General features: G+C 40.0%; 1 protein-coding gene across 1 annotated transcript in view; it reads left to right on the top strand.

The window, feature by feature from the left end:
* Positions 1-21,021, top strand: part of LOC117486869 (disks large-associated protein 2-like) — an 86,111-nt gene that overhangs the window by 37,076 nt on the left and 28,014 nt on the right. Inside the window, exons 2-3 of the mRNA XM_034135452.1 lie at positions 11,073-12,211; positions 19,966-20,177. Coding sequence (XP_033991343.1) covers positions 11,073-12,211; positions 19,966-20,177 — 1,351 coding nt within the window. The remainder of the gene's footprint in view (positions 1-11,072; positions 12,212-19,965; positions 20,178-21,021) is intronic.

Genomic DNA, 21,021 nt, shown 5'->3' with positions numbered 1-21,021 from the left:
TATTGGCTGTAGGATGCTTATTTGTCAGGAGGGTTAAAATGTTATTCTGAAAACAATACTAGTTGTAGTTTCACATTGTACGTTTATGCACGTGCGTGGGAAGACTGCTTGAGCATTCTGCAAACTGTCAATCATTGTCAGCGATGATGTTGCTACTAGAATAAATGTGGGGGTTAGGGAGAGTTACAGTGATTGTTTCACTTTCGTCCTTTCGTATCGTTATAAAGGCCAATGTGCGACACACGGGGGGTAATGCATTTCTTTGAAGAGGTCATCTCTGTATGCCTTTACAAGTATGCATATCACTTAAACATATGCTTCTTGGTCAAGGTGTACGTATGACATGTAATGCAAGAGCATAACTGTCGTTGTAATAAAGTCGCACAATGTCAAAGTGTCATGGACCTTCTGAATCAAACATCTGTTGAAAAGGCAATGAGCACGGGAAGGCTGTGGCTCAGTGGGTTAGTGCTCAGTGGGTTAGTGCTCAGTGGGTTAGTGCTCAGTGGGGTTAGTGTGCTGATCTTCGAATCAGAGGATAGCAAGTTCGAGTCCCACTGCAGTCAGCATGTCGTTGTGTCCCTGGGCAAGACACTTCACCCCAAATTGCTCCTGTGGGGATTGTCCACAGTACTGAATGTGTGTAAGTCGCTTTGGATAAAAGCGTCTAACAAGTGACATGTAATGCACGGAGGCCTGGCATGTGCTTAAATATCGTAGTTGTTGCAGATATGAGTTGCAGGTAAAGTATTAATACATTAGCGATGAGCTTCAGTTTTATATATTTTCTTTTTGTACTTTTCTCTCAAAGAAATGAAAGATACACCAAATTGACTGTAATAAATAGAGACAGTAAGTATCAGAAAATAGTATCAGTAAATATTAATGTTTGCCGGTTTTATAACACGTTCAATATGTCTTGTTTGGCAGACATCTAGCTTGGCTGCTTGTGTTTCTCTGGACGTTTCTCTGAGTTGTTTTGACCACAGTGTGACGTCTCTGCACTTGATATCCACATTTGAGCTATTCAGTGTCTCTGGCAACAACAAATCATACATTTTCCAAAATGTCTTGAAAGTCATTATAGTTTAAAGCTTGCTCAGGAATTTTGGTATTTACATAAAGCAACATCTATGACATTTATGCAGTTTATTTTTTTATTTAACCTTTATTTAACCAGATAAAAGCATTGCGATAAAATCTCATTTTCAATGCTGACCTGGCCAAGAAGGCAGCAACGTTACACATAACACATAACACAAACATATAAAATACAGAGAACATAACTAAGAAAACAAAAGACAAAAAATAAGTCACTACATTGTGCACATTAGGACAGTAAGAAAGGTACACTACTTATTACTGCAAGAGCAGCTGGTGGTAAGGACTTCAGACAACTTCAATTTAAAACATGCTATTGAGACAAGTGCCGTCAGTTTAAGGCGTGATTGAAGGTCATTCCAAGACCAAGGACCATAATAAAAAAAGACTCCTTTTTCCAGCCTCAGTCCGCACAGCAGGAACCTGGAACCGTATCCAGGCACTGGATCTGAGGTTGCAAGAGTCACAAACTGGAGCAAATCTGGCACATATGTAGAGTGGAAGCTTACCTAAAATGGCTTTATACATTAATAAAAACCAATGCTGCATCCTACGCATAGTAAGTGAGGACCATCCAGTTAGGCTATACAGTTTGCAATGATGAGTCCTATAGAGTGGCGAAGTCCCTCCTCTTCCGGTGGACCTCCATGGGACCTTATTTCGGAAAAATTATGTATTGAAGTCAATGGAGAGAGAAAGATTATCTTTCGATCCCGTTTGAATTGTGCCACGAATTACACATATGATGTTTGTCAATTTAAAAGATAATTTTGCAAGTCAAAAAAAAAAAAATGTGTCGTAAAACTGTGAAGTAACACATTTGTTTGTGTGAAACGCTCAATGAACTACATCTCTGGTCAACAACACACGTCACCAAGATGGCCGTCACTACTGTCTTGTCAACAAAACGATTGACTATCCACAATGAAACACGTCCTGAAGAATGTCATGCAAAGCTGCCTGCCTGCCTTCCTTTGATTCTCTCTGAACTGCCTGGTCGTTTTAATGTTTAATGTCAACCATTTGTGCAGATAGCATGAAGTAGAGAAGATCGCCGATGCTAACGTTAGCGTTAGCATTTCTCCCCCGGGCTTAAATGGTGTATTATAGAATGATCACACCGGTGACAGTACTATTCAAAGGGTTCACGAAATATGACTACTACTCTTACTGTTTAACATTTTGGGTTACTTAATGTTACTTCATGTTAAGGCTAATAAAAATGACAAGGCTGTAATGCTAACTAACGTGCTAGCTACTAGCTAGGTAGCTAACTTGATCAAGCCACTCCTGGTCGTTTCATCAGACGGGAAGCAAAAGAACGAGCAAGACCCATTGCTGGTATAATAACAACCTGGTACTAAGCACACAGGCATCTTGTTAAAGTTATCTTATCTTAGCCAGCGCCATATAGATAGATTATATCTATATTGCGCTGATCTTATCTGAATGGTGGAGGAAAACAATTGTGACATCACTTACGCAACTCTGGGATTTGTAGTCTTTCTAGTTACGTATTTTTCATAGTCTTATATTTCAACAGTTTTACGACAAACTGTGACTTTTTTGACATGGAAATTATTTTTTAAGATTGACAAACATCATATGTGTAATTCATGGCACAATTCAAACGGGATCGAAAGATAAGTTTTCTCTCCCCATTGACTTCAATGCATAATTTTTCCGAAATAAGGTCCCATTACCCGGAAGTAAGTGGGCGTGACTTCACCACTCTATAGGGTGCATTTGATATATAACGCAGTGCAGCATGGTAGAGTGGGTCAAGTTTGGCCAAAACAGTGGGACAGGCAAATCTATAAATGGTATCACCGTAGTCCAGCTGGGACAGGAATAAGCCAGAGACCAACCTTTTACGGGATGAAGTTGAAAAACAACATTTAAGTCTGAAAAGGAAGCCAAGAGTGAATTTCAATTTCTTTGTTAGAACTTCAATATGGTGTTTAAAGTTCAGATTACTGTCCAACCAAAAGCCCAGATATTTGTAGGTATCGACAAACTCAACAGAGACGCCATCAAGGGTGTCAATGGAGAGGCAAGAGGACGCTGACTTGGGAGCAAAAAGCATTGCTTTGGTTTTCTTACTGTTCAATAGCAGTTTGGAATCAAGAAGTGCATGCTGCAGCGTGATGAACTCTGATTCTAAATTGGAAACGGCCATATCCAGAGAAGGATACTTTACTTTACTATTTTAATGGAAAACTGCACAGATGCATTTAGCAGATTATTAAGGGATGCAAGTTAATAGCATTACACCTACCAGCGGCTGCATTCTAAAATAACCCAACCCTACATTTTAATTATTTAAATGACAAACAACTCCCTGCATAAGTAGTTATACTGTTAAAAGTTATTGGCAGCCCCACAACACAAGTCGTATAAAACAGTATTTTTTGTGTGGTCTTGTATTTACGAACAAAATGTCGGGATAAACATTTTGTAGAGAGACTTAAAAATAAGAAGGCGTACATGTAGCAGATGTCTCAATATTCAAACGTTCACAGGCTGGTAAAAGTGAGACATTTGCAATGGCTACACACTGTACATATGAGCAGTTTCCATGGAGATGTGTCAACATTTGCTGCAAGACCTGAATGAGGAAAGGCAAGATGCCAAAGCTAAGCCTCCTACACCTGGGCATTAGTATTTTTCTCTCCATATTGTATCTTCAGCGGTGATATATTTTTGGTAAATCGCCGGAAACAACGGAGAGGTTAGGATTAGTACTTGATGAAAAGGGGAATACGTAATGTGCGAGGGATTTATACACTTATGGCGATCCCAGCATGGCTGCCTTGATGTGTTATACTTGGTTAAATTTAAACTGGAAATCCTGAAGTCTTTAGGGATATTTCAGACCCAAGTTTATGATTTTGCTCTTTTAGATAACATGTAGAATGAGTATACATATCTTTAAAAGTATTCAGAGATACACATAAGCCTTAAGGGGATCCTACTGCTCTCCACAGTATAAAGGACCCTATCTTCTGCGTTAAATCAATGCAGTGTGGGAGGCATTACCGGCGGCTTCACAGTGAGCAGTGACTGACTATAAGCTCCCTATTTGGCGTTTTCTTCCACTTAAGGGCGCAGAGAAGAGACTGAGGCTGTGTCCAGGATGTGTGGCATCACTACAACATCAGCCAGTGTCTGCCTGCCGCGGAGAGCAGCAGCAGCAGTGGGAGGGAGTGGGCGGATATATCGAAAGGTGAAATGCAGCCTCTGCCGCAAAGCTACATCCAATTGAATATGATTTTGTCTCAGTTGCAAGGTTTTACACTGTTTCCACTTTTATATAAGGTTCACTGCTGTCCCTGTGTGTATCAGAAAACACACATTACCATTACAAATGTCTGCCTTCTGCTGCATCTGCAGTACTGCTAGAGGGTAACGCTCTTTGGATATTCATGCCAGTAAATATTCATTTTGCTACTTGCTGTAAAAATGTACTATATCACAATGTTAATCAAGCTATTGCCAGTTTAAGCCAACTTTGACATTTCATCATCATTTAAACAGATATGGTCTCACTCTACTTGTCTTCCCATAAAAAGGAGTGTATCTGTGGTCTTTTGGGATTAAACAGAGTAATGGGCAGTTAAGACTGGGTTATACTTAAAAACAAACAAGTTAAACACATGTTGTCTAACAGGCAAAAGTGTTTATTGCAGATGAGCTTGTGTGAGGAATACAAAATTAGCTTGAGAGGAAAAAGTTCAAAGAGTGGCTAGTTGCTCACTTCCACACACCAGTCCAATTAAGATGCTAACATGTATACTAGTTTCTAGTAGAATACAGCTAGAATATCAAGGTTTCTCCAAAGCAGGACATGGTGTTTATATGCACACACATAACCAGGATATGCCAGGCACATGTAAACACACTCTACATGTAAGTTATTCCTGTGGGGATCTTCAGTTCCTTTAATCTACTGCAAAGGCATCTTGTTTTTCTGTTTGAGTTAAGAAGAGATTCTTTTTTCACCACCTATCTAAGAGGCTTCAGTTTCCTCCCACAGTCACACAAACTCTGAATCGACTGCATGCTTGAATATCAGTAAGTGAAAATATCAACCTCTCCAAAGTTGTTTTGTGCGCCTCCAATTTAGATCAAGCTGGGATAGACTCCTATGAACCTTACTAGCAATTAGTGGGCACAGGAAATGACTGAATACTATTATTGAGTTAATAAAGAAGAGGGTGCTGAATACATTCTTTTTTGGGCAGGTTGTTCTAGCCGTGGGCAGGACAGCTCAGGTATACACAAATATTCAGTTAATTGGTTTATTTTAACATGGAGATGGACCAAATCACAGGTTATAGAAAAAACTGGTTAAGAATAAGACCGTAAATTAAGTGGGGGCAACTTCAGTGTTACCCTGTGCTTGTACACGTAGACAAATATGTTAATACTACATTGTATCTGTTTTTAAAATCTCTCTATTGTCTATCTACTACATTGAGATGGTTGGCAGTTAATCTTTCACACTTTCTTTTTAAGGTTAGTTCATGCAGGTCTGATATACTAAACTATAAGCCAAGGGTAAACTTGGACAATTTCGATTCACACTTAAATTATTCTGATTGGTTCTTCTGTCCAAGACTGTGAGAGATTGAGAATGATAAAAGCGGGCAGTCCTGCTCATGATAGTCATATCCACTATCTGCTTGTTTTGGCCCTCCGGTGTCACTGTGAACATTGATAGATGATTTAATGTGAATTATGACGGTGTCTGACAGCTCTGTGAGTGACCTGATTTGTTTTCTCCATGGGGCTTATAATTCTCAACAGACATCTAAGTTCAAGTATTTGATTTAGAGGTCAGGAGCAGGGAACAATCTGGGGCGAGTAATAACAATAGATTTAGAACGGATGTTTTTTTGTCTCAGCGAGGATCGATAAATTATCTCAATGATGTTATGTTTCAACAGTGTCATGCTCTACAGTTTGGCTGCCTGTTGCTCTGTTCTTCCCTGTGGCATTAGCTAGCCGTGCATTGGTGTGGAGGAGGAAGGCCTAATTTAATCCAAGTTATGCAACCATCTTGGGAAAAGCTGGCCAGGCGCTGACTGTAGCATAGCAGCAGAGCTCTAAGTCTGCAGCCAGCAGCACGCTGGTTTCCCAGAGAGCAGAGCAAGCAGTGAGGCTTTCCCCAATTTTTTGTTTCTCTTCCGCACTAGCCCTAATCCCTCCCCACTCAGTGTGTGGCATCTTTGTCAGGAAAAACATTTTTTTACAGGGTGCATCAGGTGCTGACTAAAGCATTACTGAGGCACAGCGAAAACAGCCTGTTGATCATGCACCACAATAGCTGTTGCATAAGCTGCTATACAGGAAAGCTCTCATCAATGTTTTATGGACTTGCAATGTGAGGTCTTAAAGAGCCCAGAGGGAGTATTTGCATTTATAGAACGTACAGTATAGTACTTTTCAAAAAAAGGAAACATTATCATGACTACTAAAAGCATTTTCATTCAGTATGCCAGCTACAGCATTCGTTGTCAACACCATGAACATATTTTATTCATTATTTTACTTTTGCTAACAATTGCAACTTTTAATGAGATGTTTCCCTAACCCTAAAAGGGAAACACACTTGCACCTTATTTTCTCAAAAGCCTTTTAGAAACTTAATCCTCTCCCCTAAATCCATCAATCTCTCCCAATCCACACGTCCTCTTTTCTTTTTCTTCTGCTTTTAGATTTCCTCCGATATTATTAGATTATATTGTCACTTGATGTCAGATTTACAGACACAATATGGACCAAAAAAGCTGCAAACGTGTTGGGTTGGGTGGGAATACAAATAGTTTGAAGCAAATGTGAAGACCATTCAAGTCCAGGTTGGTTCACAGAGGACTATTTGTGACCAGACTGCAGTCCTTTTCTGGGGACTGACACTGGTGACTTCGTAGAATCTGAAGTAAGAGCAGTGTGGCCACATGGAAGTCTGTTCAAGTAAGCACTTAAAACACTCCATGGTTCACCTCAGGCGGAGTAGCTGGAGGCTAAAGGTGATCTACAGTTGCATCAGCTCATTGTAGGGAGAGTGGGTGGTATGTTTGAAGATGGAGCTGAGGAACTCACCCTCCCCTGTGATACTGCCTGCAGGGTTTCCACACTCATCTCTGTGACACAACTAGTATTTTTTCGTACCTGTTTGTTGAGCCTGCCTGCAACCCCTGCCTCCCTGTCACCACCTCCGCACTCAGAGAACAGTGCTCTGGTCACTTTGCATCAGTAGAGGTTGCAGAGCAGTCTGCTACACATATTGGATGACACAAGCCTCCTCCTGCAGACAGTGAGAGTGTGTTTGTGTTGTCATACTGTACCAAGTTTGTTATACGATATTAACTCTATAACTTGACTGCACCACCTTCACATCCTCACTATGATAGATGGTTGGTGTTGACATGAATATTGAGTTGTAACACATATTTGAATACAATGCAGAGATTTAAAACTACAGAGAGTTGACAGCTCATCTCATCACTTCAGGGATGATATAGCTCTCTAGGAGGATAAATGTTGCCAGTTACAATGTTCTCAAGTAAAAAGCATCAATCAATTTGCCAAGTCAAAACAAAGCCCGAAGAAGATCTCAAAATGGTGCGCTCCATTTATTGGGAGTCATTTGTACAGTTAATGGATCTCTTGTCAGGATTGTCTCTTAAGTTTCTGATTAACGACCTGTTAAAGTATTTTGGTCAAGCTCACCTTTGACTATATTTAACTTCACCTTTCTCTTTATATTGACTTTGTGAAAGTACAGAGATACATACACAATTGGTTCATCGGGCAATACATCAAGATACATTTAACCAACAGTAACCCTTGCTTCCTAATCTGTGGCCTTAATGGGGGGCGAATGCTTCTTAGATAATTACACTACAGCCGTAATCGACATCTGTTTAATGATTGAAAACATTTTAGCACCTTGTACGCATTTATGTTTCTTCCTTCTGTCTCTCCAGAAATCTATTCTTGTTATATTGACTCTACTTGAAATTAGTTGGTTGATAGCTAAAGAGACCAATCTGGGTTGAAAGATTAGTCTTTAAACAGCTGATTATGGGCTGATCAATCCGCCTCAAGAGGGTTTATGTAATCAGAATGCTGGGGGTGGTGGCAGAGAGAACATGCAGATCAGGCTGACAGTGTTACAGACACCACTATGTGGGAGCATGGAGGTTTCCTGTCCTGTCTTGTTCACCATTATTTCAAAGTCTTCAAGTTGCCATGTAGCGGTATATGACAGCTAAATGTGTCTGTTCACGACTGGTATAAACAGGGGATTGACCCTATAATGTGAGCGTCTTTACAGAGTGTATGATGTAACTATTGGCTATTTAAAGAGGACATAGATACGTAGGTAGAGGGCAGCACTACTGACACATTCAGATGAAACTGCTGTAGAAAAATGCTAAGAGTCGCCTCAACAAGGAATTTCCATCCTCTCTATACGTGAATGTGCATTTGAACAATATGTTGATGGATGCTCAGCTGCTCTGGTAAATAATGCATTATTTGAAGGTGATGTATGTATGAGGCATGTCTTTATACTGTGCATAACACAGCGTGGCATGTGTATGTACATACACAGACTATTTCTGTGCGTTCATTTCTGCTGAAAGCTATAATTTGACTATTATGTTGCCTCAGCAACGGTCGATGTAATCTACCTCGATGCAGGATTTGAGAAATAGTGAAAGGAGATTTAGGCAGACAACAGAGAGCGATGATGGTGGAAATGAGATAAGACAGAGAAGAGAGGAACGCAGAAAGATGGTACTATATTGTCTGTACAGTGATTATTTCAATTAAGCTCTACAACACTACAAATACTGCTTCATAGGAGTTACACAGTGTTTTAATAGTATACAAAATAAATGCTCTGCAAAAAGACAGAAGTTTAAATCTGAAAATGAATTAGATATTTGGCTGATTTCACCCTCTAATGAATACCAGTGGGGTTTAATTTATTCTACTGTAGTTACTCCAAAATATGAAGCAAGGAAAAGACATCAATCAAATGAGAACAATAATTACATCTACTCAGTGAGGTTGTAAAAACCTGCAGCGCAACAAATCCCACTGACACTGGATTTTAAGGGTTAGTCAAGTGTTTCTTGAATTGTATTCATTTGTAATGGAGGAGTGGGGAACACTGATTTGAGAGACACTCTGATTATCAAATGTGCAGTTCATGATGCGTTTTGTATGTCCGTCTTCAAGCTTGTGCTTAAATTCATCATTCATTTGAACTCCACAGAATGCAATCTGTAACGTTGCACCAAACACAGCAGTCCATACGGCAAATCAAGCTGTAGTTTCTGTATCACATTACATACTGTGTATGTCTTTTTTTTACTCCTTTTTTTGTTGTTGAGACTGGGATCCACCCCAAACAACCTTGCAAATCCTATTACAGTACCCCGGATTTTTCAGCAGTGGTTGCCATGACAACTGTGAATTTTATTTCTGGCTCCTTTTGAAATGGTGTGAGATCAGAGATCCCAAATGTTATGTAAGACGATGTGCACTGTTCCAGACTGGGGTTTCCTGCTGCAGAGAACTCAAAGTAATTAATTACAGGGGCATGGTAGGCTCTCAGGAAGCTTTAGCATTGTCTCTACATTTACCTTACAGCTCTTATCACATAGTGGTAAGAGGGGGGCTTTAATTGTTATGCAGGAAGGATGATCAGAGATGCTTTTGAAAAACTCTGCTGATTTTTACTCATTTAGTCGAAAACCTGTGCGTATTTTAGATGCCGTCTTGAATCTCAATAGTCCACAGAGGAATATAAATGTGGATTATTGCATCAGTCAGAGAGGAAGTTAAATGGAGAATAAATTGCTTTTAATTGTATTACATGACACTCTCAGTCAAGCATGTAAGTAAGTAGATAATCAGTTGTTGGATTACAGCATTTCATCATTCAACATCCATAACATTCACCTGTTTGTAACTTATGTATCACTTGTATATAGACTCTTATGGCACTACTTCTATTCTATTCTATTCTATTGTATTTACTTGCATTATTTTATCTGTTTTATTGTGTTGCTCTGTTGGAGGAGCTTGGGACCTAAGATTTTCATCGACATAACTACACTGTAGCTATGTACGAATGACAATAAAAGCATTGAATCCTTGAAAAAAGTATAGTATAAATGGATAATCATGTAATTTAAAATACACTTTATTTTCTTCAAATTGGAAAACTCTTCCGGTGTTTTAAGTCAATAAAGACCAGAGAGGGATTTCCTGTGGTAAATGACACAAGTATATTGTGCTAACTTCCATCGTTCATACTCATCATGTCTCACTAATGAATATCTAAAGGACATACCGGTTATCATTCTGTAATTTTTACCGTTAAGTTCTTTTGTATTGACCCTGATATAAATTAAACTCTTCTAAAGGAAAACAATGAAATCAGTTGTGTGAAAATATTCCTATAAATTATTCAAGTCATCATAGCTTAAAGGAGATAAGTAAACTATGACAAATTATACATTATAATTCAAGTTTCTTTTCATTGAGCTTTTAAACCTCCAAGCTGTTTCTTTCTGGATGAGATAAGATTTGACACAGTCTCTTCTCCATACTATATTCAAAGCATCATGGTTATTATTGTCCCAGTTATCTCCTTTATACTAGGTTAATCCACATTTTTTACCTCATTGGACTGGAAAACAACTGAAGTTAAATTCAATACTTTGTAAGAAAAATATGCTTTGATGCGTACTGTAATACAACTTCTCACCAAACCTAGTTTCTCCATTTCAAGAGTATTCACTGGCATCATTGGTCCCTTGGTGTATAGTGTCGGAAACAGCATAAAGTGTAAGGATGATATACATGTACCTAAAGCAACAAGAGTAAGTCTCTCCAACTCGCTTGTATCTTATTTTTTCTTTGTCTTTCTTTCCTCTTCTCTGCTACAGACCAGAAGGTTCCACATTGGTCACCGTCTCGAAAGTTCAATGAAGGCAGACGGCTCCCTCCAGCCAGGAACATGAAGGGCTTATCGGGCAGCCGTTCCCAGCACCAGATCCCTTTACCCTATGGCTTGGACTATGACCCCCACGTCCATGACCTCCACCCTCACCATGGCTCTGACTCCCGCCACTCGTCCTACCTGCTCAGCCCCACAGAGAGCTGCCCCATGGACTTCCACCACCGCTACTCGCCGCGCAGCTCCATCCACTCGGACTGCATGATGATGTCCGGCGTCATGATGCCTCCTGCTGCAGCATCTGACCACATCTCCAGCAGCACCTTCCCCAGAATGCACTACAGCTCTCAGTATTACGACTCAGCCACACGGGACGACTGCGCTGCCATCACAGCCTCAGCCACATCTCCAGCCGTCGCTGCTGCTGCAGCCGCCGCCGCCGCCTCCTCCCATCTCTCCGGCACCAAGAGCAACCGCCTTCCTGCTAACCTAGTCGACCAGTTTGAGAAACAAATGCCGTTACACCGCGATGGCTTCCACACCTTACAGTACCAGCGCACCCACACCACCACAGAGCGCAGCGAGAGTCCTGGCCGCATCAGACACCTTGTTCATTCTGTCCAGAAGCTATTCACCAAGTCCCACTCCCTGGAGGGATCGTCTAAGATGAATGGCACAAAGGGTGATATCATGGGAGGTGGAGGAGGAAGTTATCACCATCATGGCCACCACTCCACCAAACACGGTAGCAAGAGGAGCAAGAGCAAAGAACGAAAGAACCGTTCTGGCGGCTGGTGGAGCTCAGATGACAACCTCGATAGTGACAGCACTTACCGCACACCCAGTGTCATGTCGCGGCACCACGGCGAACCCGTCAGCCACTACTACCCAGAATCCACGCACAGCCACCACTTTGGAGACCTGTCACTCAAGACCTCTAAGAGTAACAATGATGTCAAGTGCATGGCCTGCGAGAGCATGGCCATGGCGCCCGAGGGCAAATTCATGAAGAGGAGCTCCTGGTCGACACTGACAGTCAGCCAGGCCAAGGAGGCGTACAGGAAGTCATCGCTAAATCTCGATAAGCACTCGGACCTCAAGTCATCGCGGACATGTCACTACCTGCAGGTATGGGGTGCTACACTTCATTTTTGTTTCAGGAGGTTCTGATAAAAGGAATGTGTTTTTGCTGGTGTGTTTCCCCATATACCAAACTGGTGATTTGTTTCACAATAAGTAGAGATTTTCTGCAATAGAATGAACAGTTAGCTATGAGTTAAGAGAGAGGATCTGTTGCTGTCTGTAGACATGTCTATTATACTATCTATGGGGATATCACTATGCTTAATAGTTTATACAATAATTGGTTTAATTTATAGCAATTTAGGAAATGAAAAATTCACTTTCAAACTTTCTTCTCAATTCCAGTTAGTATACATATAATCAATTTTCAATGCAACCTTGACATACGTTCAGTAGAGGTGTTGCAAAAGTTAAACTGGCCTAAGACATATTTCAAGGCGGAATTTCATGGGTTCAAGGGCAGACAATACAACGAACATCAACTATCTGAAAATAGAACAAACAATAATTGAGATCGATATCCACAGATCCCTATAGAGAACTGTCTGAGGTAAATGCAATGATTGATGTATTGATCAGAAATCCAGCCAGGGAAGCCTTTTGGATTCCACTTCTGATTCTAATACTCTCCTGGGGGCAATTACAGTGTCCAGTGTGAGCCAATATATTTAACCAGGATTCCCTTTTGTGTAGTCCCCTCAGGGAGCTATTGTCTATTAAGATGTAGAAATCAATTGAGAGAATCAATGTCATGGTGTAAGACTCTGAGAATAAAGGACTACCGGAGATAGACTACAGTGAAGAAAACACACAGGTTTGAGGTCTAAACTAAAATAATATACTGTTAAGGCAGAGTTGATGTAGAAGGTTGCACACTAATATAGGAGTAAATTGTGTTGTTCACAGATTTCCCAAGCCTCTTATTTGCTATCCCACAGGCACTGACTTCTAAAACTAGGCCAAAAGCCAAGTATTTGAGGTTATGGCTCTTTGATTCAATCTCTTTTAACTTTTAATATGCAGCACTTGATTCAGTCGTAAAAACATATTTAGGGGTTAGCTCTGCTTTGGAAAAATGTGTACTCTACTTGAATCAAGATGAGCAGAGCTGAAGTGATTGGCTGATATTCAAGCTTGGCCCAACTCCCCCTGTGAATGGGTTAGGGGTTAGTATGTATGTCTTAATATTACATTGTGTTTATTCTGCTCCAGCCCTTTTTCAAATTGTGTCAGGATTGTTCTTGTCCTCGCACATCACCAATAATGCCTAAAAGTTATTCGTTATACTTGCATATACACCCAACTACAGGAAATTGAAAACTGAGTTACACTGTACCCATACAGATTATTGAAAAAAATAACTAATTGCAATTATATTGACTGATTTTGCTATTGCAATATCATTCAGGATGACTCATTATCATGGAAAGATTTTGATATTTATGAAGATCATGGTTTGATTTTTTTTAAAGGTTTACGAACAGAGATATTTTATTATGTCCATTGAATGTGATTTGTAGGCCAGGACATCAATGCAGCACCACAATCCTTAATTCAAAATAATATTCAAACATATTTGGCCTGGAACAAATGTTCAACCTCCTGCGATTTGAATATTTGGCCAGCCCCAATTGGGATTTTGGATTAGTTTTGCAGCTCTAGTATCCATGCACTGTCGTGATCATTTAGTTTGAATAATTGCAGTGAATGCTGCAGCTTTCATACAAAGAGACATCTCTGTCCATGCTTACAAAAAAGGATTGCAGAAGAGGTTGGATCTTTGCCCAGTGCATGCACTTTGATGCTATGTGAAGTGCACAATCACACACAGACACAAAGTGAAGTTGTTTATGTGCAATGGGGACAGAAAGCCTGTCAATACAGAGGCTCTCTCCTTGGCTTTTGACAAGCTCATGTGTCAGCAGGCTGAGACCCTGCAGCTGCCACTTGGGCACAATCTGCACAGAGTGTGTCCACACTGAGAGCCTTATTCAGAGGAATACGTGAGGAGAGAGCTGTACTAAGGCATGTGGGCAACGCTCTGTTTGCTCATCTGATTTCTATCTGTTAGGTGTCGGGGTCTTTAGGTCTGCGCTCACTTGTGATGAGGAGGAGATGTCTGCGTTGGGCAAGTTGTTGACATCACCTTGTTTCAGCAAGTGTCAGGACTGCAGGCTAGCTGTTATAGCCGACAACTGCTGTGATGACATGAGAGTACTGTAAAGCTTATGTCAAACAGAGTAACCATTGCACATGGTGAAATTATTGTGAAAATCTTACAGATCAATCACAAACCGGAAATGAGTTTTAATGATGTCTTGTGAGCTCTAAATGAGACTCAATGTGGATATTGTGCATCGCAATGTTCCATCCTGATTTTACAAAAAAACTTCATGAATCATTATCTTAAAAAAAACATATTTTTATATGTTTAAGCCTGTTTAATCACTTCAAGTCCAAAGAGCCAATTTAAAAAACAAACCATTCATTTTCTATTAATTTGCATTTGTATATTGTAACCTTTACATTTTTAGGATTTACTTTTGCTAGTTATATAATTCGTTCTATCACCAAATGGAGCAGCTCACCTGTCTGAGAGAAAAAACGTTATTTTAACTGGGTTAAGCTTGGCAAACAAAGTGTAAATAAGTAACTGTTTGGCCTGGTCCCAAGATCTCATAGGATGTTTTCAAGGTGAGAAAGAGTCCAAAACATGCAGTTAAGGCGCTCTGTGCAAGTCTCCTGCATTCCATAAATCACCTAGCTTAGATCAATCATATGTTCTTGCCCTTCCTCGTCTGAAATGTAGCCAGTGCAGTGCTTTAGTGCAATAATGAAATCTCCCAGGCAATGGCAGATAATTAAAAAAGATTATCTGGGGAGGAACCTTGTCTCCTCTTGATGTCTCTATTCAAGAATCTGCTGTATATCCCTAAAGGTTAAGCTGCTGTCCTCCATATAATGTACAGTGGCCATTGCGACAAATGATGTCTTGTGAGGCCCCGTGCGTTCAGAGAGTGTGTTACTGTTTGCCAGAATAGACCAGCAGAGCATTTCCCTATAAATACAGGACACAGGTGACATTTCTAGAACTGAAGTGGGTAATAATCAGTCAAGTGGAGTGTTTAACATCCTGTACTTGCTCATTGCAGTTACAGCAAGCAGGCGACTAAGCTTTTAAAATCTCCTTCAGAATTAAGTAGACTTAATGTAGGGTCACAAATCACACATCTTATCATTCCAACAACTAATCAGCAAACTCTGGGAAGAAATTACGGTACACATTCACTTAGAAAGTAGAAATTGTTCTCTTAGTTTGTAAATGTCATTTTATTCTGTGAGAGACACACAATACTGTCTGCTACAGTACATGGCCGTACCAAATTACCTTCTACAGCAAGGATGTGCTTCATCCCAAGGTTATTTTTGTACAAAGTATCCTCAGTGTAAAGAAGTAACTAATGATGGTGCAAAACAGCTTGCCTGTATAGCTGCCTCAGAGGCACAGCTGAACATGTTACTTCAGGTGAAGCATCAAATGAGCACTAACATTAGGTAATGCTAATGAGATTGGGAGAAGCTTGTTAACTACAGCCCCAGACGATCAATGGTCGTGCAAAAGCAGGTACATTATTATTTTTGCTTTATTGCCGTCTTTAAACCTGATTCATTAAGGTTCCAGACAATTGCTGCATTTTATTCCACTCATGTGGGACAGAATAAATGTATGCATAGCAGATTAGTTTGCGTGATAGTTTTACTGATAGGTTTTTAAAGGAAGACAGGTCAGCTAATTCCTTCTACCTTTTTTTTAAGCACATGACACAAAGATGCTGCCTAATATCACAATATTAGCAAACCTCATGTCCCTACTCTGCTGTTGTAGGATAGCAAAATGTCAATGGGTAAAGCTGCGAAAAGAAGTTCATTTTTTTTGGATATAAAGGAGAGATAGTAGCATATGGTCTAAATGCTTCAGAACCCTTTCCATCTTGACTACAAAAACATTCGGTAAACACATCAGAGTAAAATATACGAGATTAATGATGCTGTAAAGACACAGGTGCTATTATTAGCATTTCTAAATCCCTCTATATTTTCCCATTTGCCACCTCCCATAGAGCGGAAACATGTTCATCACTTTAAGTGCCTTATGCTGTCAAGTCTTCCACCCGTCTGCCCCACTGAAGCGAGCCGTCAAATCAGAGAGAATTTTGGGTGTTAAAAGAAATACCAGAACCGATAGTGAGAATCAGAATACCTTTATTAGTCCCCCAGAGGGGACATTTACATTGTTACAGCAGAAAAGAGCCAAAGACAGCTTAATGTTACCTAAAGCATGCATACAAAAGTCTTAAAGATAACAAATAAAAAAAGGTTACACATTTGACAAAATACACATCCTATACCCGGTGTGATGGAGAAAGCATTTCTCTACCTCTAGGTGAACAAAGGGGGTATCAGCCTCTCTGCTTTGTGTGAGATTAATTCATCCACTGTGGCAGAGAAACAGCAAGAGCAGATGATTGGGTAAAGTGAGTAAGTGGCAGAGCGTTCGGGGCAGCCCTGTGCCTGGGGCTGTTGTTTCAAGAGCTGAGGCTGCCGGTCCACTGGGACGACTGCAGCAGCTGCCCCACACACCAACACTGTGTTATACTCACTGCTCCACTGATCAATACTGTACCCCAGCATGTAGAGGGTGACACATTGCCATTGTAAATCACCATCTTCAGGAACACAAAACCTCATCGTGTCTGGGATCATTGATTTAAATCCTATGAATAATTTGACATATATTAATCACAGTTCAGTCTCATTCAACAGTCAAATTCAAACCAAAGTAGTGTTTTGTTAATCTTACAGATCAATCACAAACCGGAAATGGAAACGATCTCGATTTGAAATGATGTCTCTAAATGAGACTCAATGCAGATATTGTGCATCACAATGTTCCATCCTGATTTTACAAATAACTTCTTGAATCATTATCTTAAAAAAAACATACTTTTATATGTTTAAGCCTGCAATCAATCACTCCAATTTAAAAAACAAAACCATTCATTTTCTATTCTTTTGCAGGTAGTCATATTCTACCTATATTTCTATCACATCAAAATCTGATTAATACAGCCTGGTTTTCATTACATGAACTTATGTGTAGACCACCGCAGTGTACAGTAATTAGCACGCAATCACTTAATCACTATGTAATCCTGAGGCTGTCATTTTAAGAATAGTCACAGTTTACACACATCAATATTCATACTAGATTATGTTATGGCTGTGATTATACAAACATTTGAAAGCTGATGATTTCTGTAGTTTCTGATTAGATCGTGGTACTGCATATCATTTTTTTTAAAGCTGTGCCCCTTTTGCTGTCAGTCAAAGCTAATTTAAAGGGGACCTATCATGCAAAATGCACTTTTTGATGTCTTTTATACAGTACATCAAGATGTGTCCCCGGTGTGTCGGGGAACTCACGCAGCGTCAGAAAATAAAACCCTCTCTTTTCCTCCGTACCCAAATCTCTAAAAACGGGGCTACAACGGAGCTGATCCAGATTTGCGTCCGATATGACGTAATATCGGAAATGTAGGCTGGCTTTACACCCACGGTACTATCAGAAACGTTGCTATCAGAAACAATGCCTGACTGTTTTGGATGTAATATGGTCGGTGTTTACATTAGCATCGCTAACACTCAGAGCTAACCTGTACTGGAGAGCATGTGTGTGAAGAAGCAGGATATAAAAAGGAACTCACCTTGTGGTATAACCGGCAAGAGAGAAAGCCTTTGAGCTCCATACTGTTTCAGAAAGAATCCTTGATAATCCATGATATGGCGTTTCATCACCGCAGTATTTAGTTTAGACAGTAGCTGCCGGGTCCCGCATGAGCTCAGCCCCCTCCTTTTTTTTTTATCAATTTTTTTTTTTTAAAGCTTTATACATAAAATCAGCACTTTTGAAACAGGAAGTGAAATAGAGGGATATGAGGCATGGCTAGAATGGGTGATCTGTTTGGTATTTTGAGCAAAACACTTCATAGACATGTTTTTCATATATTTTTATATATCTGAGACCTATGCTACAGTATTGCCTAAAAATAGCATGATAGGTGACCTTTAAGAGCAATTTATTCTGTATTATCAGAAATGCTGTGGCATTCATGACATGGTGCCGTTTTAAAAGTTACAGCCCAAGCTTCAGGGCAATGATTGGCAGTCTTAGCTGTGCAAGCATAAAAACACACAAACTGCATCAGCGCCAAGAGTGTGAAGGAAATGCTATTAATCTGTTTCTACAAATCCTTGAATTAAGTATGCTCATGTTTTGATTTGAAAGACGAGTGCTATTCTAAAAGGTTCTTTCACCCTTTCCATTCAACTGGTTTGATGATCGTGCAGATGTAAAGTAGTATTTGAGCTCCATCGAAACATGCTGATGAATTCTCTATATTCATTTTCTTCCGAACCACAAACATTGACTTTATTAACATTAATGAATGGAAGGTTAAGTTGTGAATAATATCAAAGTTGTCTAGTTGTTAAAATGATGTGCTGACATACTGCTGACCTGGTCCAAATGGAAACTGACAAACCTAATATTAATAATAATTTCTTGATAGAAGTTGATATGCTATACTTTGACAATCATCAAGATGTTTGGACTAAGCAAATACATCTGAACATCTGAGGGAAACCCATATAAAAACATACTACACACCTACTATATTACTACATACATATACTACATAAGCCTTGCTGCTAAGGTCCTGCTAATGACCCAGAGCACAGCATTTTTAAACCCACAGGCCATGACCAATTCCCCCCCAGGAGGCAGTGTTCCTTGTTATTCCCACCCACTATTTGAAGGCATACAGAAGGGACAAAGCCTTCACCAACACCCACACACTTCCAGCCAACATCATGCTAATAACACTGTAGTTACCCAGTTCTGTGTTTAGTCCAGAAAAAAAAACTGCAGCTGATGCTGTCGGAAGTGTGAAACCCACGACTCTCCGAGGATAAGAAAGACCCAGCTGGCAGAGGTGTTGAGAAAAAGCTAATTAAGAAGCTAGCTTGAATCACTGTCACATTACAATATTGCACATAATAATGAAAGAGGCCCTTAAGAGGCTTCACAGTGTTATTTTGTGATCAATTTATTTGTTAAATTCTGATACACATCGATTTTATTTGTGTAGAGGCAACTTTATTTTTTGTAGAACTTTTGATTATTGAAATCACTTGACTTTTTTCCAAACACAACAACTCCTCATTATAGGTTACACACACACACTTCAGTTTCATGCCAGAATAGATCCTAAAATAAGCACGAGTCTTTTTTAATCAAATCGTGAGATACCAAAAGATTCACACCTCTAGTAGTGGCCCATGTTGACAGCTACTCCTTAAGTCATTTAACTTAGTTTGTCATTCTGTTTTTATAAGAATGATAAGAAGTGCCTTATCATGCAGACAGGAACTTAACGTTGAGATTCTCGTGGGTGGACTAAGGTTAAGCATTTGGTTTAATTTGAGAGCCCAGGCTCCGAGGGGGATCAAATGAAGTGCAGCTTGAAACCAGGGTTGTAAATCAGCTTAATTTATTGTTAGGGAAAAAAAACAGCCAGAGCTTATCTGACTACTTGTCTGATACATTTCTCACACCCATTTGGCTAATTGGGCCCTATTGTACTTGCAAATAATATATCTCTGATGTAGGGTAAACAAGTAAATATTTCATAGGATTATGAATATGTAGTATTCAATAAAAGGTGTTTTATCTCCCACAGGTGCCCCAGGATGAATGGGCTGGATACCCAGGGGATGATGAGATCCCGTGTCGGCGGATGCGCAGCAGTAGTTATGTCAAAGCTATGGGAGAGGTGGAAGATGAAAGTGGGGATTCTGACGCCAGCCCTAAGACCTCCCCACAGAAAGCCATTCGGCCAGATGCTCTCGTCCTCAAATCAGCCATGCAGAGACCCCATCTAGACTCCCAAAGGTAGGCCTGGCTGCATAGCCCAATATGTCCACACTACAGCTGTGTAGATTTCAATGTATTGTAACTCTTTTATTTTTAAACCCATGTTAGAAGGATCCTTTCTCCTTATTTTCTTTGAAAATATATTGTTATCAATGGAAATGGCTCAGATATTGATGGTTGCTTTATGAGTACAATGAACAGCTTTTTATGATGCTATTAATGATTGCATGGAAGGTGATCAGATTGGTTTTCAGTGCGTCTTGAATGAGTTGTACAGTAGGAGTCAGATATTGGAAGGTTGTCTACAGTGACTGACACAGTTAGCTGCAAAAGGGTTCATAGACTGAGGTCAGTAGAAATGGATAAGGTTAAGCTTCACGGTGTTACACATTTATAAATGCACACAAACAATTATGGTCGCAGAAATTACGTGTTGGTGCAGGTGCTGGTTTTGTCAAGCTTTACCAATGCTACAAAAATATCTTCCAAGCCTTTGATCAGCACACTTAATCAAAGTGAGGAATTATAGTTTGTCAGTACCTGGGTTTTCTCTGCCATTTTACTGCTACGGTGCGCTAAAAACAAAGTAGAGAGCATCTGGACAAAGGTAACAAATGTTCTCAAGGGAGGACCCCAAAGCCCCACCCCAACAGTACCCCTAATCCCCCAAAAAATCGGAGGAAAACCCTGCGTACTGCAACTATTTCACACACTTCTACAGCTCTCGCACCACATGGAATAATTCATGCTTTGGCAATATGAATTTGAGAGAGAAATCGAGCATGTACAACTTATATGCACTTCAACTTCTAACTACATGATGTTCCTGAAACAAAACCTCAGTGGTAAAAACATATTCAGT

This window comes from Trematomus bernacchii, unplaced genomic scaffold, assembly GCF_902827165.1.
Source record: "Trematomus bernacchii unplaced genomic scaffold, fTreBer1.1, whole genome shotgun sequence".
NCBI classification, from domain to species: Eukaryota; Metazoa; Chordata; class Actinopteri; order Perciformes; family Nototheniidae; genus Trematomus; species Trematomus bernacchii.
The sequence above is the reverse complement of the archived record's forward strand: the minus strand, read 5'-3'. Positions and strand labels throughout refer to the sequence as shown.